Here is a 25,357-nt window from a genome sequence, read left to right as displayed (position 1 = left end):
GCACTTCTATTTGGAGACGGGAACTTGACACCTGGCAATGTATGTCCTTGGTCCACAGTTACCTTCTGAAAATCTGCTCATGTTGGGCCAGCATATTAACCTTTGAAAAGTCAATAATTGTAAATACATATTCAATGGGTTTTGCAAGGTTTCTAACAGTTAAGAATCTCTGAAGAATCTGCATTCACTGAGTATGCTCTGAGCCTCTCACAATATGGATTTTTCTGGGAAATTCTGGTCTAAATAAGACAGATTTAGGAGTAAGATCATAGGGAGGATACAGCCAAGCAGTGAGGAAAAATGGGTAAAGATGCTTAAATTGAAGACCTGACAGCTGTCTCTGATTAGAAATTCTAGGCTTTCTGAAAAGCAGAGAAGATGATATCAGTTTCAAGTATAATAATATAACTTTAATACTTTATCCCTCACTGATGTGGAAGCAAGTTTCAGGATCAGCATTTTGTGGGATTTTCTGTCAGAAAAGGATTTTCATTTTTGCTCAAATTCAGGATGAAAAGAAGGGATGGAATGGTCCTGATCATTTTTCTACCACCCTGTGTACAAGATGTTGCTGGCTGGCTGCACCACCATCCCTCTGGGCATAGGAATGTGCCCTTGGCAGGGCGACTGGGTACGACTTCCAGAGGAGATCAGCCCCCCCGCAGACTGCCCCGGGCTGCCTGGCAGCAGCTATCAGTGGGAGAAGGGTTGGTTGCTTTTCCTTTGGTTTATCTAGTTCATGGTCTTCAAATCGGAAATACCTTGGCTGCCAGGAGCAGCAGAGACTTACTTGCTTTTTCCACATAAATCATGAGACTGGAGTGGTTGGATCTGCTTCATGATGGAGGGTCTCAGCTGGTTTGTCCATTTGATAGGGCAGCTCCTGGGCAGGTCGCCGGAGGGCTCTGGGAACAGATGAAAAAGGAGGTGTGATACAGCGTCTAGAGGCAACGCAGGTGTCCCAGTGCCCTGACATCCCCTAAACACAGCCACCCTCATTTCTGGTCCTCTGAACAGCGCTGTTCATGTGTATCCTTCTAAAATGGCATAGGGCAATAACGCTGCCGACCTTTATCCTGTCTTCCAGTAAGAAAAAGATTGTAAACCAAGCAATGATAATGTATTATAAGATAGCAGTTTATGATGCTTCAGCAGGTGAACCTGTTTACCAGGAATACATTTCTGTAGAAAGGAGATAGTGCTATATCCCTAGGCAGGCCTTCCCCTGTGGTGTTAGCATGTCAAATACTGTACTTTGTTTTTAATAAGAACACAGACATTTTGTTTTATCTCAGGAACACCTTGATCAAATGATCTAAAATTCAGGCCACTGGGATCGCTACAGAAATTTTTGAGAAAGCTGGAATAAATTTACAGGTGTAGAACAATGTAAAATGGGACTACTGAGACCAAGTTTGGCTTGCACTGTCACTGACCTAGTATTCCCACTCTTGTAAAATAGGGGCTTGTAGCCACCTGACTCCAGACCGCTTCTTATCTGTGCTGGTCCAATGCTTTATCTGGGAAGTGCCAAATACACCACTTCAGTGGGAGCTAAGCCCCGTAGCTGCAGACAAAGTAGTTTACCGAGGCTCGTGGAGCTTGAACACAGCAGGATTCAATGCATTATGCATGGTTTAGCCCTCTGGAATTGCACATGCACATAAGTTATGCCTGTAGGAAAACAGTCATTTAAAACCATCTTCTTCCCCACCTCTTGGAGCTGACTTGTGTTAAATATTAACAAACTCGGTTCATCAATTCCCTGGTTCACTTGGCTTCTTTTAACAACAGATGTTATTACAACAACTCCTCTGCCTGCCTCCCTGCTCCTGTCAACACAGCCGATGATGAAACCCAAGAATCTGCTGCTGTAACTCTGCCTGCAGAGCCTGGCTGCTGCCCTGGCCCAGTATTCTCCCCCACCTCTCTCCCTGGGATCACTGATGCTTGCTGCCTTGGGCGTCTGAGAGGAGCTTCTGCTGTGAGCCACCAGTTGCAGAGAGGCATTGGTTAAAGGAGACAGAGAAAAGGAGCGAGGGAGCCCACAGGAAAGTGAGTTAGTTCCTGCTATCAGAGAAGGGAGAGGAGAAAGTGGTGAGCATGGCCAGCAACTCCAGCGCACTGCCACGGGTGACTTTCCAGACACCAGAGAAACCTGGGGAGGAATCATCACACAGGAAACTGGGCAAGTTAACCATAAAGTACAACCGCAAAGACCTACAGCGCTGGCTAGACCTGGAGGAATGGATCAATGCCCAGCTGCAGGAGCTGTACCAATGCCGGGTGAGTCACTGGGGCAAATCAGCCCCTCACTCATCAGGTGAATGGGACTAGAGGCCCTGTGTGCTGGGACACAAGTTTGCTTGCTCTGCCTTACTGGAAACAGCTTCTCACCTGCAGCCTTCATTAGATATCTTATTGCCACCTGCTACAGCACCTCTCTGACGGCTGTGTCTGCAGTCAGAGGAGCGTGCACTGATATGATCCAACTAGCTTTAAACTGCCTGGTCTTGCACCTGCTGATCAGCACAAGTAGCAGAACCTCGAGAGATATACAAACCGGGATGCTGCTTGTTGCTGAGCTCCTTGCCGTGAGTGGCTCTGCTGTGAGCAGTATCTAAGCTAGCTGGGTTAGAGTTATACAAGGGCATCCTTGTTCCTTTTGGTCACAACAGTATAGCTATAGCTGATCTTTGAACGAGATGCTCCAGATAAAGCTGTATCTGTAGCTGCAGAGTCTGAATACGCTACTGGCAGCAGGGGAAGAAAGAAAAACCAGCCAAACCATGCTCAAAGAGATCTTATGCCTTCATCTTCATAAATCCGCAGAGCTGTATTCCTTTCCTGAGCTTCACTTTGCACCAGGAACAGTCCCTCCTACATTCTTCCTGCCTGTCTGAGAGCTGTCCCACTAAGAAAGATCCAGGAGTAGCTCAGTCCAGCACCTGAATGGTACCAGTTTTCACTTGCGCTGTTGCAGAGTGCATGACATTTTGTCTTCAGGGTGGTGTGACGTTTAAGTCAAGTTCCAGCACTGGCTAGGTGCACTGAAATTTTAATCTGGTAGTGTCACTTCTATTCATATTTTGTGCTTAGATGGATGGTGCTTACAGTGGGAGCTTTCAGAAGGGATAGTGCTTTTCCACGGTTGAGATAATTTATTTGGAGTGTGGTACAGGAAAAGGTGAAAGGATTTTCCACATTGTACATCATGGTCTTAATCCCATTTAAATAGCTTAACTAAGGGTTTTGCTTTTATCTGTAGGGCAATGGCTGTTGCAGTAAGAGAACATAGATTCCTTGACTCACAATCCAATATGTTGTCAACAGAAGACATAGATGGGTTTAACAAATTGCGTAAAACAATTTATTCATGTCCTGGCTGGGGACGGACTAAATGAACTGTCAAGCCCTTTCTGCCCTGTTTTCTGTATTTTCACCCCAGCGCAGTGTTAAGCATGTTTTTTGAGATACAAGGAAAAAAGAGCTGATGATTGCTTAGTCTTCCACTCTGAGCATCAGCAGTTTCAGATTGCAATCAACAGTGGAAGCGGACATGTTAGAACAGCCCAGCAAAGGCTATTTTTGTGCTATATACCATGACGGTACAGAGAAGCTTTTGCCTGCCCACGCTGATTTTCTGGGCCTGAGAGCCATAGAACAATCTCAGCGCCAAAGCTGAAGAGCCAAACTTCAGTAACTGACTCTGAGGCTGTCTTTATTATTGTTATTATTGTTTATTATTATTATTATCATAATCTTCTGTGTGACTCTTTCCTTTTTGATATTTGTGGGAACATACCGAGTTCTCAAGACATGTTGGGAAAGAAAAACAGTTATTTTCTGTTTTCATTTATGCAATATGCAAAGAACATGTAGCAGAAAACAGCTATGGAGAAAAAGGTCCTTCCTTCTCTCACAAATGCATGGCTCTTCTGAAAATGAGTATGTTGCTGCTCCTGTTCTGTTAATTAACATTCTTAGACTTCCCAAACAATTTTATAGCTTCTTTAGTAAAAAATGACAAAGGATAAAAGCTCATAATCTCTTCCAGACTTAATTGTGAATATCCAGTTGTTTTCTATAGTTTATAATATGATAGTAATTAATTCTCATCTGTATCTTAGGCCTCTTGATAATGCATTATGAAACATTATATAGTGTACATAGGAGCAGATGTTATTGCTAAACCTGGTCAGACTGGCAAAATTCAGTGTGTATACGAAGCGCTAGAGCAGTGGTCCTGGTGAGTGAAGGCTGTTCAAAGGAACAGTGACACTGACAGTGTCACTTGCCAACCATGTCTGCACTGGCATTTAAGGCACTGTCCCTGGGTTGGTAGCTCAGTTCAGAGACCCCTTAGCCTGACTATCGAGATTTGCCAGAGATAAGCAAGGAAAATGGCTGCTGCTTTAAGTAACAGAACATCTTGCCTTTTGGGGAATTACTGTAAATATTGTGAAGAGAAATTTCGAGGCTGGGTTTTTTTAATATATATAGATGAGAAGCACAGTAACAAGACGAGGCTCCCTGTGTGCTACTCTTACTTGCCTAAGTCTACAGATGTACACTTGTAAATGTGTCAGAAAACCAAGTCATGTTACATTACCACTTCTGTTTTTTTGAGAATTAGGAGCTGTTTACTGTCATCAACGGAGCTAACCAAAGGGGATATTTTTTTCCCTACCACAGAACCCCAGCAGGCACAAGTGAGAAATAGAGCCATGCCCTTACAGGAACAGATTGCTGGTGGATTGCCTTTGCTAGCGCCTCTCCAGCATGACACGTTTCCCAACTTCCTGGTGTATTTGGGCCAGCCTAGGAGATTTGCTACCAGGAACTACGTAACATGATGCTGTGCCAGGTCAGAGACTGTTAATAGGGTAGAACAGGGGGTTACATAGGTTCTTGTCAAATAAATACGTGTGCCACAGTAAATTACTTGTAATCACAGGTGTCCAGCAGGTCCTCCTGCTCTCCTCTGTGCATTGTGGCAAAATGTCGTTAGCCCTGCTAGTCTGGGCTTCCTTGGATCCATCTACTTCCATTACACTGTCTCTTTGTCAGCTTCTTCCTTTGCTCCACCTGCCCTTGGCAGTGCATTGTTCCTCAGTGTCTTCCAGAAACCCATGTGACAGAGTGATGCAAATGCCAGCAAGGTTAGTTGAAACATGGCCTCCTGATACAGATAATCCGAATTCTATGCAATTTAGTGTCATGAGGCTTTTTACAACAAAACTAAGACTCAGGAGAGTGTTTTGGTCTCGCTGCGTGTGGAAGCCAGCAGATCATCCATACTAGGACCAGAAAGCCATAGGGAGTTCCTACGCTGTTTCACCATCCTGGCTTATTTTGCTTCTCAGCTGGAGACTGAGTCAGGCTGGATCAACACCTGTTGTCTAAATAGTCACATGATAACTATTGCTTTTAAGAAGAAATGCCGTGTGGGTCACAGTACAATATATTTAACTCTGAGTTATTATTATTGTCAAGTCAGCTACATAGCCAAGCTGAACAAAAGTTTTCTACTTCCTCTCTGGCTTGGTATCAGAGACTGCTCAGAACAAGTTTCTTTTTTTCCCGTATTACCTTTATTGTTTAATGGTTTACATACACATTCATAAATGCTACCCAGCAATCAGATACTGCACTGTTTACTCAGTATCCTTATTCTGCTGATTACTATGTTAAAATATCACTAGTGTTGTGTTGTCAAACATTCATTTTGCAAATAACATTAGAAACCACAGCCTGCTTTCCTTACAGTCTTGTAGAGACGTGTGGAGCTAAAATGTGTCTGTGATCGAGTTTACAAATGTTTCCAACTAACACCTCTATGCATTACAAGGTCATTACTCCACTCACCAAAGCTTGGGATCTCCCTTACATTAAAGGAGACTATTATATCCCTCTCGTGTCTGAGAAAGCTGGCAAAATATTGTTGGGCCTTTCAAAAGTGTAATTGTTTTTCTCTCTGTTACTGCAAAAAGCCTTAGTATAAATACCAACTATGTGAATGTGTTTAGCCTAAAAGCCTAAAATCTCCATGTATTAGTTGTGCCTAAGATTAAGCCTGCTGGATTTCTGTTTGGTGAATGCTTGTGCATGCTCTTCATAGATGAGGGTTGTCCCAGGCTGGCTTACATTGCATTGTAGTTGGCAATTGCAGTTGGCTATTCTTGAAAGGGTCTTCCCATGATGGACAACAGTCCTTGAGCAGTGATATCAAGTGTTCAGGTGGGAAAAGATGAAGAATGTGTACCTCAGGATGTGTGGCTGTGGCAGACACTACAGAGCAGCTGGAATCTGTGCCCTCTTTCTAAGAACCTCCTTATTTTGAGACAATTTGTATCTTGGCCTCAACTTTGCAGCACAGTTTTATTGTAACTGTTTTTTTTCTCAGCTGCTCAGATCTGTAAAGTTCAAAGGTTTATTAACTCTCTTAATTTTTTTTTTGCCCTTTTATTTTTTAGCTAAGAGAGGAAACAGAGGCAGCAGCTCCTGAACCACAAATTGATCTTGAAGATCTCCTGGAGGTCCCTAATGAAGAACAGAAATTAAAACTACAGGTCAGATAGAAGAGCTTGGTGACTTTAAGTTAGGGACTTCGTTCATAAAGAGAACTAGTGGTGTGTGGGGCACATAATATGTGTATACAGTGTTGCATGATGCTTCCCTGTGTTTTAGCCTGTCAAATGCAGTAAGATTATGTACCCTTTTTATAGGGAGGGGAGAACAGGTCAACTCATAAAATACTGAAATGACTCCTCCTTGATTTTCTAGGAAATCCTCCATGAGTGCTCCAGCCCAACAGAGGTGAGCAAAGCACCATCAATATATATGTGTTATACTGTGCTGTAAGAGTGTGTCTTTGTTGCTGCTTGGCTGAATCACCGAGATATTACTGTGCCTAACATGATGCTGCAGATTTGTTTCTTTCCCAATGGGAGGTGTTTTCCACTTAATCCTGCTGTGTTAGGAAAAATACATGTAAATCTACATGGGTGAGCTGCAGGCAGAACAATGGGCCAAATAAGGAATTATGCTTTACAACCAAATAAAGTTCATTCCATGTTTTGGACATCCAAAGCTGACCAGGCTGAGTTGCTATTTGGTTCTCAGTGTAGAAAAGCCATAGACAGTGATATAGTGCCCATAATCATCTTGCACACTGTTAACCAAATGTATTCTTAGCTTAAACCACTCTAGTGTTATGTGTGACAAGAATGTAGGATGGCCTTCAATTGGACTGGGCAGGTAATTGTTGAGCAGTGGCCACATAAGTTAGTTTTACATGTGGGGTTTTTTTCCCACGTGAACTTTATAAGTACTGGTTTTGAGTTAGAGAGTTAAAGAAATCCCACAAGCTGTCACAATGTCCAAAGGAGTGGAGCCCAATACTTAGCAGAAGTGCATGCACCACACAGCAGTTGCCTTCACTGCACTGCAGACCTGGGCAAAATGGGGTGTCCCACCACTGCCTCAGTCACAGGCACTGCATGTGAACATTGTGCTGGGACATCATTCATTGGTCTCCACATCTTGTGGAGCCTATGTACAGTGATGAACATACAGAAAATGAGGTGGATGCATGACTGTCACTAAAATTAAACTCGGCTGTAGCAATCATTGCAGATCGTTTCCTAGCAGGGTTCAGCAGACAAGGCTAGCAATAGGGAAATAATTTTCAGTGTCCGAATTTCAGATGTTAGGCAAGAACTCCACGTTCCCAGAGATAACTGAAAAGAGTTTGCTGTACTGATTCATGAGCCATCAAAGTGTTCTGCAGACAGCATGGCATTTGGTAAATACAAACAGATACTGCTGCCCCACTGGCAAAAACATGTGCTTTTACCCTGGTGATCTTGAATGTAGTCCCCTTGAAAGAGCAGCCTGTTTTCAGAAAGTACAGAGAGGAAACAAACTGGTTTCCTCTGAAGGAACTGACTGAAAAGGTGTGTGTGATCCTAGGCATTTACTTCCAGAGCATGCTGTGGCAAGCAACCTCTGATCACCCAGGTGAGGAAGCTGGGCTTCCACACAGCACAAATGGTGACAAGCTGCAATACTTCCAGTGACCTTGCCTAATTACAAGGACATGTAGCTATCTCTTTGGGTGAAGAAAGGCTGCACACTCCTTTATGGTGATGTTACTTGCAATGCAGAGGGTAAATCTTGCACTACTCACATTGACTTCTGCTTGGAATAACCAGATGGTCCAGTTTAGTTCATAGTCCTTGGCTGTGTCAGCAATGTAGTCGGGGTTTATCTCTACTAACTGCTCATCTATCTGCTCTGCCTGTCCTCAACCTCTGCTCCAGGTTATCATTAGTCCTGCTGTGTGTTTTGCTCCACCTCTTCTCTGCCAGCCACTTCCTTGTAGAATTGGCACAGCTTTGAGATGGTTTGCAATCCACAACACAGAGCTTTACAGGTTCAACAAGAGGGACAGCTTGCTTTGCCCTAGATTGGGAGGGCAGCAGAAGTGGGCAGGAGGTTATGGTGGCAACAGGAAGCAGTGGAACCTAACAGAGGACAACAGCATCCTAGGTCATCTCAAGGTGGAAAAGCAGGTATCTGGGATGAAGAAGGGCAGGCAGGCTTCTGGGGAGAAAGTAAATACGGCTGCTCCAGAGGGAGATAGGGGAAGGGAAGTAGAGAGGCTTTCAGACCCTTCTCATCCATCAAAAGGTCTCCTTTCCTAAGCTAAAAGATAGGTTTGCTCAATACATTTGAAAATGCTAGTTTCTGCTCAACTTGAAGGCAAATGTGGGAATAATGCAAGTGACATAGTACTCTTTGGGCTGGCGAGCACTGAAATTAATGTGACATCCTTCTTCAAACAATTCTCGTTGTAGGACTTCATTACAGAATTGCTCAGTCGATTGAAAGGTCTCCGGAGAGTCACCAATCCTCAGAAGAAATGACCTTGCCCACGTGGGACACCCAGCTTTGGTCACAGGGAAATGTGTATCTTCCCCACAAAAACCAGGATCAGCAACATCACTTCAGAATATGTTTAGGACTTACTCTTATTGAGAAACATCACCAAGTTTGTGAACTTTGTACCAGTGGTTTGATGTCTCCACTCCTTCCAGATCTACACACACACAGCAGGGAGCTAGACTGTACATTTTCCTGATTCTTAAAGGGCATGCTAACCTGGGGAACAGGACAAGATGTCCTTCCTTTAGTTTCTTCTAGGAATTTCCATGCTGGCTGAGGAGCACTGAATACAGTTCTCAGGAGCTCATCAAGACTTCTTTCTTTCCGTCCACTGCAAGGAAAACAAGGCATTGGTTATCACTCATTCATCAACATGGAAAATCAGTTACTGTTAAGGTGCACCCTGTTTCAGTCTGGCTCGGACCCAGCTGTGATCTCCTGCTTGTTACTGCTGTACCTGACTACAGCATTGCAAATACTTTGTAAGTCATACTAAGCCTCTGTTATTCATGAAGGTTGAACAGAAAATATACAGTAGGATGGAAGGAAAATGCTCAAGTGCACCTGGTCTACTTTAGGGGAAGTTAGTGAAACAACTGCTAAGGCTAATGGAAGAGAGATTGTTTTTGCTTTTTGTGGAATTTAGGACTTAATGATTTAGAAGCATCTAGCAGCAAGGGCTGGGAATGAATTTTCTCATAATTTAAAAAGATGTTGGGAAAATGCTTATTTTATATATTAAAACAGGGGAAAACAGTCATGCACTGCTTGCTTTTGCTCTTTTTTTCGACTAAAGAAAAACTGAAGTGAAAAATACCTACTCCCGATTTCCCTGCAGGGAGCATCTCAGAGCAAGTCTTTTGCAGACAGGTAGGTCTCCCAAATGAGAAATGAAATGAAGTAGGACACATTGTCTTGCTGCACAAACTCTTCTGGGCAGAACTAATGTATGGCTGGAAAAATACAGAGGAAACTACATCCAGCCTCTCCGCAAGTCAGTAACTTCACACATGTGGCTAGGAAATACTACAGCAAATGGAGGCTGATTGCTTAGGCAGAGCAGACTCTCACACTATGTCCTGCCCCTACGCTCTCATGCCTGCCACTCAGACACAAGAGATGAGTTGCTGAGCTGCACCCAGAGGGGTTCCTATGTACCAGTATGTTCAAGGTTAGCTTTTGAGTACGTTTTGTCAGACAGGGACAGAAGGAGCCAACTCTGGAACAAAAGAGACTCTTGGGCTGGACAACGTATTTGGACTTAAATACATTAGTCTTTTTCGTCTTAAATACATTAATCTTTTAATCTTTATCAGTAACAGGGTGACAACTATTACCTTTTGCTTCCCTCATATTTTCCAGCAGAAGTGTCAGTGGACAAGCTGTGGGCTGCGCACATCTCTGAGAGGACAAAATCCAAGCTGCAGTAACAACTGTGATGTAAGGGCTTGCTCCCCTTCACATGCTGTTCTTGTATGCAACAGCCTCCTGGAAGTTAGCAAGCCATGCAGCTCACACCTTGTCCTAAGGCTGCTCCCAGAGGCTCTAAGCCTCACCCACTAAGCTGGAGAAATGGTCTGTCTTTATCAGGTCCATGTGTATCTATTGTAGCCCTAGGGACATGCCATTTTTGGTTTAGTAAGGGGCTAATAGGACATGCCTGCCCTCCTGGAATCTCAACTTCGGAAGTAAAATAACAACAAAATTAAATCCAGAGCTGCACCAGCTGAGGATGTGGCATTGCTCACGGACTGATACCTGCTAACTAGACCTGTAATTAGCCACAGCATAGAAGTCCAGATTAATTACGTACCCTATGAAGAGGCTTTGTTTTATTCTGCTGAGCTGTGACTGCACAAAGACTGAGATGCCTCTCCCCTGGCCCAAGAGACAGATCTTCTCCACGCTGGGCACTCTTCTGTATTCCCTCACTATGGAGTGATGCAAAGATTTTTGTCTATGCTTTAAGGCAGACATTATTAGAACTCAGGAAAAAGCAGGCTCTTGAGACTGCTTGACAGAAGTTGCCTCTGCACTTGTTCTGCAAGTAGCAGAAAAAGAGTAAGCTGCAGCTCCTATGACGTGGAGTTGGTTATGATACATAAGGACATTACTACCACATGAGAGTGCTTCAGATAAGCACGGTGTGATCATGGGGAGCAAAGCATGATGTGGCCAGTCCTGTCATCTGACTTCTCAGCTCACTAGTGCAAAAGAAAAGGCAACATAAAGCAATCAGAACAACTTCTTTTTATGTAGTTCTTCAAAGAAGTAAATCATACTTGCTTTTATTTACTTTTTGGCTGTTTCAGCTTAGACTATGACAATAGACTAAATTAAATTTTTTTTTAACAAACAGCTTCTGGTTAACTTTGCTGTTTCTCAGCACCATCACTAGCATAAGGCTGTACTGTTTAGTATACAGATACCATGTAAGAATGTTTCTTTAAAGTAACTTTGACCTCTTGATTATACCAAGGTAACTCAGAATGTATGGAAGTTCGTGTGCTTTCCTAATGGAAGGTTTATGAAGGTGTATAAAGTAAACCTTTAATGCAATTTTCCCCTAGTTATGATCAACACCTACATTGCCTTTAAAAATATTCTGGCTGCGACACTTGGACACATGACCGTGTTACAGCATTTGAGATGCTCATGAACCACAGCAATTGCAAGTAAATGCACTTTAACTAAGTGGGGACCTCTCTTGTAATCTAATCTGAGTTCAATCTTGTGTTATCATTGTTTTGAATTCTTGTTGGGATGGAGCCTACATTTGATAGTTCACATACAAAACATTTTTTGAGGGAAAGAAAATCTTGTACCCTCATGGCATGCTACAAAGACAGAAGCTGATTCTCTTTCTTGAAGATCCCAAGCTCTCTTCAGTCTTTGAATGGCTACGATTGAAGTTGATCTCGCCTTGTTTACCAGCACCTTTTCAAAGACAAGGACAGCCAGTAAGCAACACAGCTAAAAGTGCACTGCCCACTTAAAGGTCACACAGCATTCCTCTTCCACAATGAGATTCAGCTAGGTTTGCTTCCTGCAGACAGCTGATCTAGAATCCCCTTCTACCCCTCCTACATGGAGGTCTCTGAGGCAACAGCTGCAGTGGGGATGGCTTTGCAGGGGAAAGTGATTGGGCTGTCACTAAAATGGCCAATTACATGCAGAAAGCTCAGCAGCCACAAAAATGTCCATTAGTGGTACAGGGAAAGCATCAGCATGTGTGTGTATGACTGAAGCGACTCTTCCATGTATGACTAAGTGCTATTTCAGGTATTGGGTTGGGTGCACTTCTGGATTCCTTGGGATGGCCTGACAGAAACCAATCTGGGAAACTAAACAGACTGCTTCCGGCTGTAACCTGCTCCTTTATTACTGCTGTGAACAGGGTAGGGCTTCCAAGACACAGGCTGCCTATCTGCACAAGGAGCGTGAAGTTTAGTTGTGGCTGATGAAGCATTCAAAATGTTGCAAGTAGCACATCAGCTTATACTAAGATATTAAAAGAAAAAAAAGCAGCTGCAGAGCAAGAATGAAAACGTCTACTAACTGCTTGGAAACGACACAGGCTGAAGCCCAAAGTTGAGGATCAGCCTTAGAAGAGGTATAAAACCAGGTATTTGCATCTTCTCTCATACATGCAAAACACGAAGGATTTAACCCAGGACAGAACTGGGCTATTATCAGACTAATTATGCGGGTCAAATAGCAATGAAGAAGTGTCATTCCTACAGTAACACAAAGCCAGAACAGCATTTTGTTTTCATTTTTACGACTGCAAGCTCCTCAGGGCAGTAACTCCCTGCTTCAGTTTTGTGTAAGACAGGGCTCATTGTGAGCTCTTGCGTCAGAACAACTTAAGTAGTTTTCCTGTCTATCTGTCCCAAAAAGGCAGGCACTGGTGAAGCAAGGACTGCCAGGAGAAGGAAGATCCTCCACATGAGTCAGGTTTTGCTACCCCTTCCTAACAAAGTGTTTTGAATGCACTGCTTGATACACTTGCAATTTTTAGGGTGCTAGCCTGCAATATTACTATACTACAGTGTCTGATCCAGGTTTCTGTTGAAGGGCCTGATCCAGTCCAGCATGTGAGCACAAATCCACATTCAGCGGTACTTTTATTTATTTGCTGTGCTCTGTCCAGGGGTGGCTGAGTTGCAGGTGAACACTGTTTCATCAACTCCCCTACGGAGGCAATGACCTTAAGCACAGGGGCAGGGCAGACAGCTGGGAGTGGCAGTGTCAAACCAGACAGGCAAGATTCATTGGAAACTCCCTGTCAAAGACAAATCCTTTATTTTTTTTGCCATTGGAATTTGCCAGCCTTAGAGAGCTGTCTCAGAAGTCCTGGGAAGAGCTTGTCCTGATGCAATATTAGAGCAAATTTAGGGCAAACTTAGTTGGATATTTGAAGCAATTCTGGGTCCTTTTGTTACCAGCAAGTGCCACTTGCATCTGGACTGTCCCCAGGGAGGCATATGAGTGTATTAAACTGAGCTCCTCTCATAGCCAGATAAAGAGCATCACACGGGTAATGTCTTCATCCTACCAGGGGACCAAATAATAAACAGAGCCAAACCCCGCTTTCAGACTAATATGCTCTTCTTACAGACCACGTGGAACCTCGACGCAGCCACTGCAGATCACAAGGCTGTGCATCTAAAGCAGATTACCTTTACAAATCATCCTTCGTTTAGAGTACATCAGCCACACTGCCCATCCAGGCAGTGTAGCCCCTGCACCTTTTCCAGCCACACCACAGAAACATTTTTGACGACTTCATAGATCCTTCATTTTCCTTAAGCCACTTGACACTAGGACTAACATACCATTACAAGAGGGCAACACTTTGCAAAGGGCTATCAGGCATTTCCAGGAGAGACTTTAACCACAGGCCTCCGTAAATAGTTTTTATTATGCTTTGGAAGTTCTCAACACACACGTGATCACGATGTAGACAGTTTTCTTAGTGCAAAGTGCTTTTCTGCCTGTTAAACCAGTGTGTAAGCTGTTAGCAAAAGCAGGAAGTTACTTATCAGCCAGTCACTACTGCCTTAAACACACATCTTTACTGCTACCCACATTGCCTTACCCTCTGTATTTATAGACTCGTATCCACCTCCTCATATCAAGTCCTCATTTATCCCCAAGCATGCACAGCAAACCCTGCACTTCTCTGGCTGTATTTGTGAGGACAAAGTCACACGCCCTCCAAGCCTCTCTCAGATTACAGCACATCCTTTAGCTGTCCAAAACATCACCCATTTTGGCTGCAATTCCACTTGGCCTCTTCCCATCTGGCCAACTCCTCTCTTTTCCCATTCTCCATCCCTTTTTCTGCCCATGAAGAGTGTGATCACTTCTGCTTGCAAGGAAAATAATAGCGGGAGGTGTGGTGATCCTTCAGGTCAAACTCATCATGGCCTTCCCTGAGAAGCAAACACAAAGTGCGGTCAGAAGTAAATACCCAGACAGGGAACTCACCCTTAGCCACTGCGCAAGATGTCTCCCAGCAGCCCTTAACTAGAAACATATCCCAAGGGTTAGCTTTGAGGACCCGACTGGCAGCCACATGGACTGACTACTTAAGATATTTGCTTATAACAGAAACCTCTGAGGTGCTTTGTGGAAAGGTCTGCTCATCCTTGCCTGCTGGAATGGGAAATGGCAACAGGTCCCTGTGTCTCTTTCTCTCTTTGAGAGATTCATGTAACTGGTGGCTCATTTCAGCGTCTGTGATTTCCAGGCACATTAGCAACTCCTATGAGAACAGTCAAAATGACAGTTTGCTCCACACAACTTGGAAAACTAACTGTTGTGGCTAAAATACAGTGTATTGACAGCTGTCTAAACCATGCTCAGAAGCAGGCAGTGTTGAGTAAGACACAAGCTGCATCTGCAGCATGCAACTGATACACTCACTCACCTGCCAGACTGCTGATTCTGCTTCTACTGATTTTTGCTGTCTGACACTTTTGTTTGTCTGTTTTGTTTTTAACTAACACTGCCAGTCAAATGTTTTCTTACCATTTTCATATGTTCTCTCCCACTTCATTTCCATCTCTCTACAAAAACATTTGCAGGAAATGAGAGACTATATACAAAAGCATGTCTTAATTTCCCAACCAGATTCTTAGCATCCTGCTGTCTAAATGTCATCCAGCACTACTCTGAGAACCCAGCCAACTACCTAATACTTTTGAGAAATAAAAAAGAGAAGCCACACAATCTGTGTGAGCAACTAACCCTCCAAACCTGAGACATGCAACTTTTTTGTCAAAAATCAAGCTACAGATGTTTAAGAACCAGGACTATAGCTGCTGCAAGGCCTGACTGAGGAAGAAAGGTTCATCCATATATATTTCAACATAAATCAAAGATTTTTGGTTTAAGTCTGCAGAGTCTCAACCTAAGGAAAGCCTCAGGAATTTATGCTATCTGATCTCTCCTCTTATGGGAATCCAGCCACAGGAGTCGCTGAACAATAGTCTCGCTTATCCCATCCCACACAGTGCAGCATATCAGCTGCTCCAGAGAACACTCAGACAATGTGCCCAAACATGCACTGGAGAATATTTCCGCCTAGGACCAGTTGAGTCCCTGAAGCCTGGGATAACTACTGATTGCAAAAAGTATTTCCGTGACGACTAGCATTCCGCTCAGATCTGGGTTCCTCAAACCCTCCCTCCTATTGCCTGCTTTTCTGCCTGGTGGGAAGGACAATCAAAAGCAGCCAAGCTCACCTGTGACCCGCCTGTCAGACCAAGAGGAATTGTGAGACTTACCGAAAACAGCGCTGGCAGTAGAGGTCCCCGTCACAGCCATGGCAACGCAAAGTAGCATCTTCATTGCAGATACAGCACCAGGGTAACTCATCCTCATCACTGTCATCTGCCCTGGCAAGAGCTGTGGTAGTTGGAGCATGGCTCTAATTCACAAAGAATGAACAGAGACATAGAATTCAAATGCCAGCAGAGACAATACAGGACTTTCATTGTAATGCATGGTGGTCACAATGACATGTCACATGGTTCATAGTTCACTCTCTATTGATCCTAAGGCTGAGATGAACTTGCCCAGAGCCCAAGGATAGGCTCCATTAATATCTAGATTGTTAAATAAAAACCCAAGGTACTCCCTATCATTTCCTCATGAATCTGTGTTGCTCGGAAGGTAAACAGGTATTGACCCTCATTTAGTGTCTACAGCAATATATACCAACGTTGTCCATACTGTGTTAAGGGCATGAAGCCCAGATCTTCTGGTAGGCACCACAGCAATACCAAATATGACTGACAATCCCTGCTGCAAAAGCAATCAAGCAGTTCTGCTGAAAGCGGTTATGTGGGAAGGGAGAGAAGTGGGAAGGTGGGGGGTTTGTTTTCGCCCTGTTGTAGAAAGAAAACTGAGGGACAAAGGAAGTGATCTGCCAAAAGGCCCCTATCATTGATCTGTAGCTGAGGTTGAGCCAAAAATATCTTCTAAAATCGTAATCTAAAAATCTATCCATAAGGCCATCTATTGTCTCCTTCAGCTTTACAGAGAACTATTATGGAACTGAACAGACATACACACACTAGGACACAGTGCCTGGACACTAGCAAAGGCAGCTTCCTAACACAACAGCAATAAGATGGCACTATCTTTTACATCAGTAAGCCCAGAAGCGCAAGGTGGCCTATCTATGAGATGGATGTTTTCAGTAATGCTTACAATTAAATAATTTCTTCCACTGCGGACAGGCCTGTCAGGTGTCTGTGAGTCACAGGTCCATTTAATTCGTGTAATATATATTAGAGAAGGTGTATGTATTTCCGTAATAGGCTGGAATCCACCCGAGCATAGGGTATCTTGTTACTAATTCCTTCCTCTGACGTTACATGAGAATACAGACAGTCGATTACTATCTAGAGGTTCTATTCTGCACATGCTGAAAGCCCTGGCAAACCTCCCACTTACCCTGGTTCAGGCTGTATCGCACTAGACTATGGCCTTCTTGGTCGAAATATATTAGTGAGTTAAAAATCCCTTTTCTAATATACATCTTGAGAGGTCTGTGCTAACTTCTCTGGGTTTAGAGGACACCATCCCACTCAGCATAAAGCCAGCTTGAAAGCAACTGTATTCCAGGGAGCAATTCCTTTTAAAAGTATATCCTTTTAAAAGTAAAAAGGATGACTCACAGCTGTGCTCAGGGCTGGTCAGCCTTGCAGAAGCCATTCAGCTCATCTGCTCTAGAGAAGCTGGTTGAGGGGGTTTTTTGTCCTGCATCAAGCCTAGGATACAGCAAACTTTTGCTGCAGAACTGTACTTTCCTGACACACTGGAACATGTCATTTCAAGAGGTCCTGACCAGCTCACTGACCTTTTGCTTTGCTTTCATATGCAGGTTCTGTTGCGAGGGTCCTGTTTGGGTGGTCTGATCTGGAGGAATGTTGAATCCACTTGCTTCATCCAGGGCTGCTTCCTCTGTGAGCTGGTAACAACAAAAAGCAAGAAGCCTCTTGTTTCAAACACAGTGTGAGCCTCATTCTAGACTCTAAACTTCCTGCCCTTCTCCTTGCTCTCATGCAGTAACAGGAGATGACAAGTCTGAATACAGCTGGTGTTGTCCAGGCAGACGTGACCTTGCTCTGTCTGCGCTCTGAACACTGTGTGTACATTGTGAACAGGCAGGGTAGCAGCAGGGGCTTTCAGCTAACACACTGTGCTTTGCAGTCCAGCTATCAGCAGACCCTCCACACCACGCTAATCACAGGCATGTGGTCTGTAATCAGGCAGAAACTTAAGCACAGAAAGCTTGTGTCTACCTCCAAGACAAATCACAGACATTCTAGACAGAAATCTAGGCATAAGCTGTGCTAAACAGCACACATCTCATCACTCATGTTCCAGCTGGGTGGGGGAGAAGAACAAGGAAGCACCAGAAGAGTGGGGTTGGAGAGGACACATACCACAAGACACACCAAGCATGTATGAGAAAGACAACGTGACAGACTAGAAGTAATGTCGTCAATCACCTGTAGCTTAATGGCCCATGGGAACTAGTACTGGAAAAGCACTAGGAGGGGAAGGAATGAAACTCTGCCCAGGACCAGAAACACATCCTTTGCACATTCACCAAGGAACATACACACTGGAAAAAACTGAGAGCAAGAAAAACAAGGCCACAGCTGTCATTTCTGACCTGTTTTAGCACTCGACGAATGGCTTCCTCCTCAGCCACTTCCTCATCACTGTCTGGGAGTTTATAGGTTTCCAGTGTAACTGCAGGATAAGAGACAGGAGACTGTAACCCATACCTGCCTCAAACCTTGTGCCCGTTTATGTGCTGGAGACAATCCTTTGTGGCGAGAGCTGGTTTTGGCATTCTGGCACTGGCACAGCCAGATTTTTCAGATGGGAACTCCTCAAAAAGGGTGTACTGTTTGTTTTTAATACTGGAAGAAGGAAGGAAAAAATTCCCCCCCAAACCCAGAGATTTGCTTTTTAAAGCTCATCAGAGCATGCTAGAACTATCTCAAAGAAGGGTGCAAGACAAAGCAGCCTGACTTTACAGCTCCAGCCTTACCCTCAACTAAAATCTTTTATACTGATCTCATGATGACCCAACCTGTATGGCTTTACAGACAGAACCAAATCTCAGTCAGTTTCTGACAGAACAGAGGAATTAAATGGATAAAAGTCTCTCAGAAAAAAAAAAATTACTCTGCCACAGGAACTTGGTTCCTCTCTTGGCACTGTATTGTTGTCTGCTACCCACCTTTCTCTGGGTCCTCGCCTCTGAGCACTGCCAGTCTCTTGGCAACTTGTAGGATTTTTTCCTGCCTAGTGTTCTCTTCCCGCAGCTCAGCAGCAGCTTCTGCCAGAAGTTTATTCTTCTCTTCCTCTAGCTGTTTTGGGTCCAGATTTGCAGGGCAAACACAATCTTCACTCTCCCGATTGAGATCATTCAAACTTTGGCTACTAACAGCTGCAAATAGACACAGAGAACATGCTGGTGACCCAGCAGCAATGTTCCTTGGGCACAGACAACACGACTAAAGCAATGGTATGAGAGCGAGCTAATCTGTGGTTTACAGTGAGATTACAGAGAAAGCACTGCAGCTAGGAAGATAATAGTATCCCAAGGTTCTGATGTTTTGTAACAAAGCACAGGTGTGTTAGGAGTAGCAACAGTTCCTCCCCACGGATGGCTCACCTCAGAGAAACAGAGAGGAGCGATCTGAATAATACAACCCTGAGAAGAAGAACCATCTCCAGGCAAAGACAGTGAGACCCAGTACGGAGCTGGATGACTGCTCTTGGTCAGTTTGGGAGTTGTAAGGGGAGATAAGGGAAAACTGGACATGCAGCTCATTTGTAGGCTAGACATATTCCCTTCTCACTATAGCACCTACACTATCAGAGACAGAAACAGGTCTTTGGAACCCAGAAGAGATACCTTGAGGCTGGGCTCTTTGCCTGTAACACTCATCAATGGCAACTTCCTCAGACAGCTGGGTTAACAGGTCATCTGTCTGCTGGACCAGACTTCTGGTATCAGGAGGTTGGTGTACCTAAGAAACAAGGAAGGCACAGGAAAAAGCACATGAGAGGAAAGTGGCATACCCAATCAAAGGAGAAGTTTGGTAACTAAGATCATCCTAGATGGGAGCAGCATAAAAAGATGCATCCATTGATCTTGAGAGTCTCAGCTTGCAGTTACCTGGTGTAGGACTTTCAGGGCTTCATTCTCAGGTGCTGAACACACACAACTAAAAGCAGTTACCCAAACAAGGCAAAATGGTGCTGAATGTATAGGATATGCTGCTGGGTCCCAACCCCAGCTCTGCCATTACCTCAAATGTAAATGAAGTGCCATTCTCAACAGTGCCAGCCAGCAGCCTTGTCAAGGCCAATGGTAACAGCTGGTGTGCAGCACTGCTGAAAAAGAACCATGAGAAATGATTCCTTGGGGACAAGATCATTCATATAGGCTTTGAAGGCATATGTCCAATTCATTCCTCTGCAATCTCAGACTAACCACTCTGTGCTTCCATTCCCAGAATAATTAACAGGCTTTTGGCCAGCTGGGATGCAGTAATAACTACAAGATACAATTAGAAGGTAGGGTTGATAAGCTCCAAACACAGACAAACAGCTCTAAAAAAAGATCACTTAGGTATACAGATGGGCTGAGAGGAAAAAAGTTAGCATCTATTGTTAAAAATAAACACATGAACTACATTTGACATAAAGGAACATACTGCATTCAGATTGAAGCAGTGCACTGGTAAAGGCTACCCGTTTGCTTCTGGAGCAGTATCACAGACAGGAAACAGATTTCTGAAGGAAGTCACCTGCACAAAAAAAGCTGAAGAAGAAAGAACGGCTAACGTGCTAGAACACCAGTTACTGTGTCAGCTCACAATACATTGCTGGATAAAGAGCTGAGGGAGCTTACAGGTCTGGGAGCCTGGGAAGGAGGATCTCTTCCCTGCAGGACAGCCAACTGGTCCTCTATTTCCTCTGTGGATGGAACAGGCCTCCAGCAGTCCTCCTTCAGGGCAGCAAGCCTAGCTTCGATCTCAGCCTGAGTAGGGATGGACTCTGCAGTTCAGAATAACCCAAGGGAGGAGATTATTCCATTATTGGAAACAAAAGGTTTCAAATTTTGTTTTCTTGAAATTGTATTTCTTGCTGGAATCAGATTGAACACCTGAGCAAAAACCTCCTTCAGCCCCTGATGTGAATGAGGGATCATACTGCAGTGACTCAGAGACCACCCTAACTGCTATCCTTTTCTTCCAAGTCCTTGCCTCCTTCACAGTTTATGTCCTATCCATAAGGCTAGTATTAGGGTAATGCCATCTGGCAATCAGCTGACTTGGGATACTAGGGACAGGCAGAGAAATAAGTGTCATTTAAGCAGTACAGTCCATTGTTCCTCTTAATGTAATCCTAGGCGTATCAGACTGAAACCCTCCCCTCGGGTTTCAGGATGAAAGGATACGGCCTTGAGTTGCGCCAGGGGAAGTTTATATTGGATATTAGGAAAAATTTCTTCACTGAAAGGGTTGTCAAGCATTGGAACAGGCTGCCCAGGGGAGTGGTTGAGTCACCATCCCTGGCGGTATTTAAAAGATGTAGATGTGGTGCTTAGGGACATGGTTTAGTGGTGGCCTTGGCAGCTGCTAGGTTAACGGTTGGACTTGATGATTTTAAAGGTCTTTTCCAACCTAAATAATTTTATGATTCTGTGATAATCAGGTAACCACTTTGCGTCATGTTCCTTCCCTTTTAGCGGTAACACATCATTTTTTAAATAGTTTATTCTCCCACATGCACCACAAGGCTGTCCCAGAACCTGACAGCTGTGGACTGGGATTGGAGTTCTTTTCTTCCTCTCTGAGGCAAGGCTAGCCAGAACATTATTGCATAGACTGGCACTGCTGCTGCCCAGGACAACGACCCACAGGAAATCTTCTGCATAATAGTTTGGCCAAAGACCCTCATTTCATTCTGCTCCTAGTGGGCTTCACACAGGTTTTTACCCCAATGAGAAATGAGAAGGTGGTTTTACAGATAAGATACTACCCCAAAACTGAGAAGCAGTTTCAAGGGAAACCCCAAGAAGCAAAAAGAAGCTGGAACATTAATCTAAAATCATTGTAGATTTTGGCCATTGTGGCAGCAGGATGTGGATGCTCTGTCCAATTTTAACCCTAAAAAGGCAGGCTCTGAAAGCTCAGCACTTCCCTCTCCCTCCAGGTTCCATGTTTCCCAAGCAGCAGTGTTCCCACCCAAGAAATCTCTGGTATCCTCCAAAACTCAAACTCACTTGGTTTCCTTTCTTCTCTGAGCCTCTCCAGTCTCTCTGCAATAGCTCTATCCTCTTTCGAGAGTCCCTGGTATCTGGAGCCTCCCTGACCCAAGGGTTTTGCAGCTGCCTTCTGTTGTTCTTTCAGCTGGTTTTGCTTAGCCTCCAAAGCTGCTACACGCCTGTGACAAGGATGGGAAAAAAAAAAAAAATACAATTGAGACAGGGGTTTAAACCCTGAGATATGAAAACATCCTCTGTCAACCCAACAGGCTATTTAAGGAATGTCAGTGCAGAACAGAAACCACTCCCTCCTGTACCAGGCTCTCCCATAATGGCACAGTAAGGTACTCCCGAAACTAAGGAAAACCTTATCTCACAGGAGCAGCACATCTGGCACCATTTCCAAGGAGACAAGGAACATTTCACCACCACCTTCCTGTTTCCAAGCCAACCCCGATCAGATGTAGGCAGGTGGCTCTCCAGGAATCTATTCAAAAGAGCACACAGCTCACTCCCCCAGACAAACAAACAAAAACCCCAAACAACAAAACAAAAGTCCCATCCTTAATCTAAATCTAAACAAGCAAATACCCACATCACAAGCCCCACTTTTGCTGGCCTCTATAGGGGATGAAGAGTGAGGGCCTGAAAGGCTACTCTGCGGCAGAAACAACCATCTGACTGGCAAGTGCAACTCACTTTTTGTAGTTTTCTGGTGGTGACCATTTTGCTGAACTGCTTTGAGATTCCTCTCTGGAAGACAAAAACAATGATTTCTCTGAACTCAAGATACTAGCAGTGCTTCACTCATTTAGTCTCTCAACTCAAGAGGAATGAGTATAAGTTTCTCAACCTCCCGGTAGAGCCCCTTTCATAATATGGAGAGCAATCAGCTTATGGAAGGGATTAAGATAATATAGCTGCCTGGGACAGCAGGTGACTTAATTTCTGGTCCTTTGGTCCAGTTGTTTTGCATCTGGATGAAATGTGATTTAATATGGTCACCAGTGATCCAAAGGAGGAGGGGCTGAAATATTCTTGCCTCCCACAGCCTGCACCTCCCAGTTCAGAGAGCAGATAGAGTAGTTAGGTAAGACTCCCAGTGTAATTAGCCTCCACTCAGCAAGAACACTCCAAAAGGAGCTGTGGCATGCAACAAACACACAATTATATAATGTAAAAGCTAAACAAAATGTTTAAAAAATCATTATATAACCACCAGTATCACAATGACATCTTCTAGCACACTTGAACACGGCGCACCACAAACACATCTTGTCTAACTATCCTCTACTTTGCTGTATTCAGGTCGAGCTGTTAAACTACACACTTACATAAGGTAGCTGGCATATTTTATTCATTCTTAGAAGTCACAGCTACAAACACATCTGCACTGTGCTAAGGCCTGTACAGCAACAAATAAATGCAGCATTGTCGAACCACTTCCCAGTTCTAAGGTTTCAGTTCTGAAAACTATTTGCATGAAGAACAATAATACACACAGCTTACAGACCTGCAGCCTACATGTATTATCTACCTGCTATCCAGTCAGGGAGGATTTTTTTCTGCTGTAACTCTATAGTACTGAGATTAAACAGATGAGGGGAAAAAAAAAACCAACAAAAGAAACATGGAGAAAGGCTGCTGTGTTTTCTTAATGGCTTTGGAGTTGTAAAGGGAAATCAGGACATTTCAAAACTTTAAGACTGAATACTGTATTTTCACCATCAGTAGCTCACACTGTTTCCATGAGCCAGTGCTTCCAAAATGAAGACCTCTGCTAACGAGAGGCCTTCATCCTTTAGACACCTGCAGAGCCAGAAAATTCCCCACTCACTGGTGAAAATTCCTTCCTATAGGAGTGAAGTGAGGAAGAGAGGTAAGAGAAGGACGAGGACACAGACGAATTGGTTGAGAGAGGGGTTCTGGTGTACACTTGTACTTCTGTGTTACTTGTTCACGTGTATAACCAATACTGCTACTGAATTACACCTTTTTTGTTTTGAACAGGCAATCTACATGTTATGTTTGCAGACATTTTTTTTACTTTTAAAAGCAAACTGATTTTATGATGCAAAATGTTAAGTCTTTAGGCTACACATAGCAGAGACCTCTCAACAATAAGCACTTGTGTCACTGTTTGTCAAGAGAGATAGTAATGCTTTGAGCATCTTGTAAGGCTATTCAACTACTACACATCTGAAAAGACTGCCAGAGCTTTCAAAGGGGTGTAGATTTCTGGGCAAAAACACAGTGGGGCTTAACCTGGTCTCGTGCAGTGAAGATATAAGGCATTCAGCGTCCATCCATGAAGATTTAAACCCTGTTTAAACAGGGTCACCATAGAGAACAGCCTCACAAATCCTGATTCCTATCTTTGGACAGTACAACTCATGTAACAGCAGTTCAGTAATGGCCTGGCTTGAAAACTCCAGGGTACATGCAGCACACACGCACAAGTGCAAGGCACAGCTCTCACGCAGAAATCTGCAACACAACATCGGGATGCAAAATGAAGAAACAAAGCAGGACACTGCCTTTGGGTGAATGAACACTGCTGTCTTACCCAGTTAGTTTTCCATGACATTGCTTGCACACCTTCTGCTGAGTGCTTCCACAGCGGGGAACAACGGCACTGAAGCTAAGGCAGCCGGAGCAGAACGACCGTCCACAGTTCTTGCATCCACACTGCGGAGAGACAGGAGAGGGGCAGGACAGGGTTTTGTCACCTAGTCACCGTGTACACTCCGTTGCTCTGGCTGGCCACATACAGGAACAACGCCCGTGCCAAGGTGCGCTAAAAGTAACGCTGTGCTTATGCTGATTTGTTAAGAGAACTGTACCGTCAGCTGCTGCTGAACATACGGAGACTCTGGAGAGCCTCTGAGCACCAGCACGTAACTGCTGCTGGAAGCAGAGACACCATTTCATCCCATAGTATAATAAAGGTGTGAGGCGAATTCTCGGAGACAACGACCGCATATTGGATTAGAGGATGACATCCAATGACGATTTTTCCCCTTTGTTTTTCTGCAGTAACGGCACATATTTAACGACATACCGATGCCAGGCACCACAAGCGCTCGGTAGGCAAACAAGGCTAGGATGGCCGCCGGTGGGGAAGCGTGCCTCGGCGCCGGGCGAGGCGGGTCCCCCGGTCCCCGCTGAGTCCCTCACCCGCGGGACCGGCCGGTCCTGACCCCCCCTCAGCCGGACTTGCCTCTTTCTTGAAGACAGAGAACTTGGACGCACACCCATAGCACCGGCGATCCATGGCGCTACCGGAGGAGCTCCACACTTTTCCCCCACACCCCGCGGACCCTTACACTGCCGCAAGCCCCAAGCGCGGCAGCGACCCGGGGCTATCGGTAACAGGGAGGCCCAAACACAGCCCTCCCGCCCCTCAGACGCCGGGCACTACGGCCCGACGGGAGCTGTAGTCCTTCGAGCCGCCTCCAGCCGCCACTCCGCGGATAAACCCCAGTGTCCAGAGAGAAACTTCTCGCTGCCCGGGACCCGAGAACATCCTCTTGCGCGGCGCCATGCGCGGCGGTCCCTGCAGGCTGGGGCAGCGGCCCGGCAGCGCTGGCCGGT

General features: G+C 44.6%; 2 protein-coding genes across 3 annotated transcripts; one reads left to right on the top strand and one right to left on the bottom strand.

Moving 5' to 3' along the window:
• Positions 1–890: 890 nt before the first annotated feature.
• Positions 891–25,357, bottom strand: ZFYVE19 (zinc finger FYVE-type containing 19). Of its 2 annotated transcripts, XR_012633850.1 has the most exons (13): positions 24,984–25,357; positions 24,330–24,451; positions 22,463–22,516; positions 21,782–21,942; positions 20,405–20,550; positions 19,403–19,517; positions 18,722–18,931; positions 18,146–18,225; positions 17,324–17,434; positions 15,744–15,886; positions 14,051–14,387; positions 9,166–9,280; positions 891–905 (listed from the first exon to the last, which is right to left on the bottom strand). XR_012633850.1 is itself a non-coding variant. In XM_074909533.1 (11 exons), the coding sequence occupies exons 1-11, from the start codon at positions 25,035–25,037 to the stop codon at positions 14,315–14,317; spliced, it is 1,269 nt and encodes a 422-aa protein (XP_074765634.1). In that variant the 5' UTR covers positions 25,038–25,357; the 3' UTR covers positions 12,679–14,314. The 2 variants fall into 2 exon arrangements, 1 of the variants encoding a protein (XP_074765634.1); XM_074909533.1 differs by lacking the exons at positions 891–905; positions 9,166–9,280 and having other exon boundaries at positions 12,679–14,387.
• Positions 2,104–9,041, top strand: PPP1R14D (protein phosphatase 1 regulatory inhibitor subunit 14D). The gene is made up of 4 exons (XM_074909535.1): positions 2,104–2,286; positions 6,477–6,572; positions 6,787–6,819; positions 8,862–9,041. Exons 1-4 carry the CDS (start codon positions 2,104–2,106, stop codon positions 8,928–8,930), a joined length of 381 nt encoding a protein of 126 aa, XP_074765636.1. The 3' UTR covers positions 8,931–9,041.

The sequence above is a fragment of the Athene noctua genome, chromosome 6 (assembly GCF_965140245.1).
Source record: "Athene noctua chromosome 6, bAthNoc1.hap1.1, whole genome shotgun sequence".
NCBI classification, from domain to species: Eukaryota; Metazoa; Chordata; class Aves; order Strigiformes; family Strigidae; genus Athene; species Athene noctua.
Note: the sequence above shows the minus strand (reverse complement) of the source record. Positions and strands in the feature narration are given on the sequence as shown.

What these genes read in the sequence shown, in the direction of transcription:
- ZFYVE19 (XM_074909533.1), bottom strand. Translation starts at nt 25,037, where the DNA reads ATGGATCGCCGGTGCTATGGGTGTGCGTCCAAGTTCTCTGTCTTCAAG. An exon ending in GCAAAGAGCCCAGCCTCAAG is followed by an intron (nt 18,932 to 19,402) that starts GTATCTCTTCTG and finishes GTCTATTTGCAG; the next exon opens with CTGTTAGTAGCCAAAGTTTG. An exon ending in AGGCGAGGACCCAGAGAAAG is followed by an intron (nt 18,226 to 18,721) that starts GTGGGTAGCAGA and finishes CTTATCCTGCAG; the next exon opens with TTACACTGGAAACCTATAAA.
- PPP1R14D (XM_074909535.1), top strand. Translation starts at nt 2,104, where the DNA reads ATGGCCAGCAACTCCAGCGCACTGCCACGGGTGACTTTCCAGACACCA. An exon ending in AGGAGCTGTACCAATGCCGG is followed by an intron (nt 2,287 to 6,476) that starts GTGAGTCACTGG and finishes TTTATTTTTTAG; the next exon opens with CTAAGAGAGGAAACAGAGGC. An exon ending in AACAGAAATTAAAACTACAG is followed by an intron (nt 6,573 to 6,786) that starts GTCAGATAGAAG and finishes TTGATTTTCTAG; the next exon opens with GAAATCCTCCATGAGTGCTC.